Below are 5,697 nucleotides of genomic sequence, written 5' to 3'. Positions count from 1 at the left end.
CCGCGCGCTGCGCCGCAGCCATGGCCCTGGTGACCCTGCAGCGCTCACCCACGCCCAGCGCCGCCTCCTCCTCGGCCAGCAACAGCGAGGTGAGCCCTGGAACTGCCCCGCCAGGCCTCGGCCACCCTGCGCCCGCGCCTAGGCCGGAGGAGCAGGGACCGCTTGTGTGGGACGGGGGGCGGCTGCGGGGCTCCCGGGGCTCCAGCTGTGCAAAGCGACTTGGGCAACGGGACAGGGGTGACAGTGTGACCACTGCGTGCGCACTGTGACTCTGGGGGACAGTGCGTGTGGTTGGGACTATCAGCAGGGGTTGACTGTGCAGTGTGACCCCATCCAGGGGTGGCTGTGCGTGAGACTGGATATGCGACTGGACTCCTAATTGCGTGGCTGCGAAAGACGCTGGTTCTGAGACCCGTGACCCGGTGGCGGCTCTAGGCCCTTTGCTTGTGTGGCTGGTGACCTGTTGACCTGTCTGCTGGGGACGGTGCCTGGGTGATGCTGTACGAGACAGACAGATTGCCGGGGTGCCCCTATAAGTGAGCGAGGTGTTTCCCCAACTGCGCGCATTGGGAGTTCTTGCTTGTAGGCGCATCCGTGTCACTACTCTGGGCTCTGTGTGGCTGGCCCTGTGTCTCAAGTCTGTGTTCGCAGCTGAGAATGGTTTATGCTTTTTGTAATAGCTCTCAGGAGTGTGTGTATGTGTCTGTTTCTCTCTTGTGTGGCTGTAGTCCATACTGGGGTTTTTGTGGTTGCACGGGCACACTGCAGGGGGTTTCTGCATGTCTGTGTGACCCAGGCCATGTTTGGCTTGCTCCTTCTTGCTCTGGGGTGGATTAGGGAACTGGTCTCCTTTGAGTCTGCAGAGCTTTCCCTGAGCTGGGCCTCAGGCCTTTGAGCAGGCCCACTGCACTGCAAGGCTGACCCTCAGGTCTAAGCTCTTATCCATAGCAAGGCTGAGCTATGAGTGTCCTCCTGAAGACCCCTAGCTATGTTTTGAGAAGGCCCGTGAAGCCCATCATCTGGGCTATTTAGGCCCCTTCACCATACGAGAGAGTGGGGGAAGTTGAACTGATTACATGGGATGGGTTTGTGTCTGTCTACATGAGACAAGAGAAGGTACTTGCCTTTGTAGCAGCCCTGGGTATAGCTCTTCAGTCTCATTTTTGCCAGGATTTTTGCAGCATTTTCAGAGTGAACCTTCACAGCCCCCTCCTGTCCAAGGGAAGGCCATTAATGAGTTAGTAGTCCATCCTCCTTCTCCATGCTGATCAGAGGCAAAAGAATATTGGTGGCCACTTGCCTGCAACCGGCAAGTTAGGCTGCAGCAGTGGCTCTCTTCCCCACAAAGGGGAAGGCTGTTCTCCTGCATCATTGCTGCCTGGCAGTTTACAACTTATTTTTGTGCATTTAATCTCTACCTCCCTTCACAGAAACCATGTGAGAAGAGGGAAGAGGTTGGCTTCAGGCTGAACCTCTCAGCCCAGATTTCTGAGTCTAAATCCCACATTCCTTGTGTTACTTATACCTGATGGGCTCCTGTCTTAGGCACATTCTTAAGATTGTATCATTTTTTAGTTGCATACCATAAATTTACCATTTTAAAGTGTACAATTCAGTTGTTTTTAGTGTAGTCACAAGATTGTGCAACTGTCACTACTATTTGATTCCAGGTCATTGTCATTACTCCTAAAAGAAACCCTATACCTCTTGGCCGTCACCTGCACCTTCCCCAAGTTCCCATTCTCCCCAACCCTCAATAACCACCGAACCACTAATGTGTCTGTGGATTTGCCTATTCTGGGCCTTTCATATAAATAGTCATGGAACATATGCAGTTTTGACTGGCTGCTTTCACTTGGCATCATGTGTTTAAGGTCCATCCGCTACGTAGCATGTGGCAGTGCTTCATTCCTTCTCGTAGCCCAATAATATTCTACTGTATGGATATTTCATTGGCCCTCTGGGTGGTTTCTACTAGACATATTTTCAGTTCTGATAGAAAGCATTATTTTCACTAAGGGCCAATAACTGCCTAAACATAGAGTAAAACTCAGCCAGCTTTTATTTGGCCTCAGGTGATTGGCAGCGTTCATTGCCTAACAAGGGAGCAGGGGCTGGGATGCTCCGTGGAAAGTGAAGCTTTCTTCCTGATGGATTCAGGCAAGAAGCAAGATGGAGTGAGTGAGGAGGTGGGTGCAGTCGGAGACTTGGGCCAAGCTGGTCCTGCCTGGGGTCTGCCCTTTCCTCCCTTCTCATAGTGGCTTCCCCTTTCTGAGTCTCAGCTCAGCTAAAAAGAGTATACCTCTTATGTGCTTTCTTTGGCACATGTAAAGTTTCTCTGGAATTGCTGCCCTCACATTGCCTTTTGTCCAGGAACTTCGGAGAGTGACCGAAAATTAAATGGTTGTGACGTCTGTACCCTTAGGTCACTTCACTCATCCCAACTCAACTTCTTTGATGAGTCAGAGACACTTAGGGCCGCGGTTTCCTGCCACCGCCAGGCCTACTGCATGGCGTGGGAAACTGAAGGGCAGCACAGCCCTCAGTCCTACAGCAGCTCTCTCTTCTGTCTTTTAATTTTCTTCTTCTTTTTTATCCCCCAAGTTTAGTAACCTCACATATGTCATTTTCCTGTTTAACTTTATCTCAATTCCTTTCTCCAACAGGCAGAGCAGGGGAATGGACAAACCAATAATTTTCAAGACTGGATTGTGACATTGTTATTTTTGACAAAAGTTCAAGGTGACTAATTTTCATGGGCAGCTCTTTGGGCACTTTTTGGGGTTGGACCACGGTTTCTCAACCTCGGCCCTGCTGATACTTAGGTCCACAACGTTCTCTCTTGTGCGGGCCTGTCCCATGCATCATGGCGTGTTCAGTAGCATCCTGTCCTCACCCCATCAGATGCCAGTAGCAGCCTTCAGAAAAAATGTCTCCAGACATTGCCCAGTGTCCCCTACCACAAAAACTGGCCCCCAGTTGAGATCTGCTGAGTTGGACCAAACATTCTTTTCTGTGTTTGTTGTGGTTATTGTGAGTTGGGCTTTTTGTGCTTCACTGCAGAATAGGAGCTTGCAGCCCTGTACTTTTTCCACTTCTCTCTCAGTGTGGGGTAGGGAGCGTGAGAAGGAATTGTTTGGCCCCCAGTGTGTGCCTCTGCATAATCCTGTACATTCACCATCTTAATACCGGTTAGGAACTCAGGGCCCCCTGCTGTACTCCTCCTTGGTTGCAGTTGCCGGCTCCTGGTGCGTGGCCCCTGCTACCCAGGCCCCTCCCTACCCTAGCTCTGGGTCCTTTTCCCGTCACCTCATGTCTGTCCTTGATCAGCCTTGCATCTCTCCTCGCCATCACTGCTTTCCAGGTTTCTCTTTCCCATTCAATGGGCATCTCTGTGTAACATTAAAAAACATGCCAAGTCCCAGCAGCACAGAGTTGTCTGGGTATGTGTGTGTGTTTTCTTCCCATTTCGGTTTTCTCTCTGAGAAGAAAGAAAGAAAAATAAGTCATTACTTTCGGAGCTTGACCTCTTGGCCTTTTAGCGTTTAGAAAATATTAAATATCCCCCTTTTTTCCATTTATGTAAGTAAACCACTAGCCTAGAATATCTCATATTAAATGTTTAGGTGTTTTTTAGAACCACCAAGAGCTTCGGAGACCCACACACAGATAGCCTGATTCCTGGCCACCTTCCATTGTGTAAGACTCCCTGGAACGTTCTTTTTTTTGCAAATGGTGCTCATCGCTCAGCTATTATTGCCCAGCTTGACAGAGGAAATGAATTCTCCTAAAACCTAGCCCCCTCCCCTTGAAAGAGAAAAACAGGATAAGATCCAGAACAACTCCGGAAAGTTGAGAGCTAAGGTCTCAAAGAGTATGTTGGGTTAACAGCACCAGATAGGAAATGTTCAGTTAACAGGAATCAGTCCCCTGGACTGTGGCAGGAATGTGGGTAAACATTTGGAAACCTGAAAATTCCTCCTCCATGGAAATTACTCAGAAGGACAGACCAGCCTTGGTGAGGAAAGGGTGCGCCTGTTTAGAAGCAGTGAGGTTTCCTGCACAGTTTTGTCTTTTTCCAACACCAGGACAGAAAATGTGAGACTGCTGTCTGAGGCTTGTTGATAGTGGTGTCTATGGTTTGATTCTCTCTCTTTCTCTGTAGTTGGAGGCTGGCAGCGATGAAGATCGAAAGTTAAACCTCAGGTAAGAAGACTATTAATTTTTGTTCTTAAGCCTTTCTTCTAAGCAGGTAAGGAATACGCTTGTTCTTTTCTCAAAGGGAAAAACCCTCGCAAAGAATACATTTATGCCAAAAAATTACATGTAAAGCACATACAAAGGCGGTGCTTTAAAAATGATACAAAATCAGGCGCAGTGGCTCACGCCTGTAATCCCAGCCCTTGGGAGGCCAAGGTGGGTGGATTGTCTGAGGGCATGAGTTGGAGACTGGCCTGAGCCAGAGCGAGACTTAGTCTCTAAAAAAAATAGCCAGGTGTTGTGGCAGGTGCCTGTAGTCCCAGCTACTTGGGAGTCCGAGGCAAGAGAATTGCTTAAGCCCAAGAGTTTGAGGTTGCTGTGAGCTGTGACACCATGACACTCTAACTGAGGGTGACATAGTAAGACTTTGTCTCAAAAAAAAAAAGATACAAAATGACACAGGTCTGACACCTTTAATAACATTATATAACGTTTGAAAGAAGGAAAATAATTGCCATTCTTCTGCCACCCTTTCGTTACTATTATGAGCAATTTTATGTATTTTCTTGCAGATATTTCCTCTGCCTTAAAAAAAAAAAAAAGTAGCCATTATACTATAATCCTACTTTTCATCCTGCTTTTGGTGAAATACTCCATTTGAGGTAAGCACTTTGCTGACTCAAAACAGCTGCCCAGCCCCCTAGGTTTATCAGTTCATGGTGGTTACATGCGCTCCTGAGTTAACTTTCGCTGTGCTCTTTTCAAACATTCCTTAAGATGTGGTCCTCAGTTGCTATATTCACGAGTGGACACCAAAAACAGTTTTTGTTTTTTGTTTGCCAAAAATTAAAGCCTTCCTTTTGTTTGAGTATTTTGTTGGTTTACAGATGATTCAGCACTTTTTTATATACCATAAATGTATTCCAAGGAGCCAGTCTTAAAGTCAGACCTGAGTTCAAAAAAAGTAAACAAACTTTCAGGGATCTAGGTTTTTTGTTTGTTTGTTTGTTTGTTTTTAAAGTCTGTTTTATCTTGCGAGGAGGTGGAAGATTAATTGGAAAAGGAAATGTGTGTTCAGAAATTAGGGTCAACCATTCATTACCCAGAGCAGGATGTTCTCCTGGTTAAACTCTCATGCAAACTGATAGAAATGCTTAGCCTTTCTTTGAAGTTTCTGTGTGTTTGAGAGCAGGAAAGGAATGTGTTCACTTTTATGGCAGCACACATTATTTGTCCAGATTATGTGAGTAAGGAAAAACTAGCCTGCAAAAGCCAAAGAGATGTCTTATTTCAGTTGCTGGATTCTCGCTTTTAAAGTTCCGCTTGAGACAGAAGATGCATTTGCTCTTTCATCCTAGAACAGCGGTTTGCAACCTGTGGGTCGAGACCCACAGGAACTGAATTAAAGGGCCGTAGCATTAGAAAGGTTGAGAACCACTGCCCTAGAGTTTCTGACTGGTCAGGGCCCAGCTCCGGGTTTACAGGCTGGAAACAGCT

The 5,697-nt window shown here is 47.2% G+C and overlaps 1 protein-coding gene across 1 annotated transcript in view; it reads left to right on the top strand.

Moving 5' to 3' along the window:
• Positions 1–20: 20 nt before the first annotated feature.
• The window catches only part of SSH1 (slingshot protein phosphatase 1), a 67,101-nt gene continuing 61,424 nt past the window's right edge, over positions 21–5,697 (top strand). The window contains exons 1-2 of the mRNA XM_003789885.2: positions 21–89; positions 4,166–4,206. Of these exons, the coding sequence (XP_003789933.1) occupies positions 21–89; positions 4,166–4,206 (110 nt within the window). The remainder of the gene's footprint in view (positions 90–4,165; positions 4,207–5,697) is intronic.

Source organism: Otolemur garnettii, unplaced genomic scaffold (genome assembly GCF_000181295.1).
Source record: "Otolemur garnettii isolate 467f Iridium unplaced genomic scaffold, OtoGar3 scaffold00038, whole genome shotgun sequence".
Lineage (NCBI taxonomy): Eukaryota > Metazoa > Chordata > Mammalia > Primates > Galagidae > Otolemur > Otolemur garnettii.
This window is presented reverse-complemented; position numbering and strand designations above follow the sequence as displayed.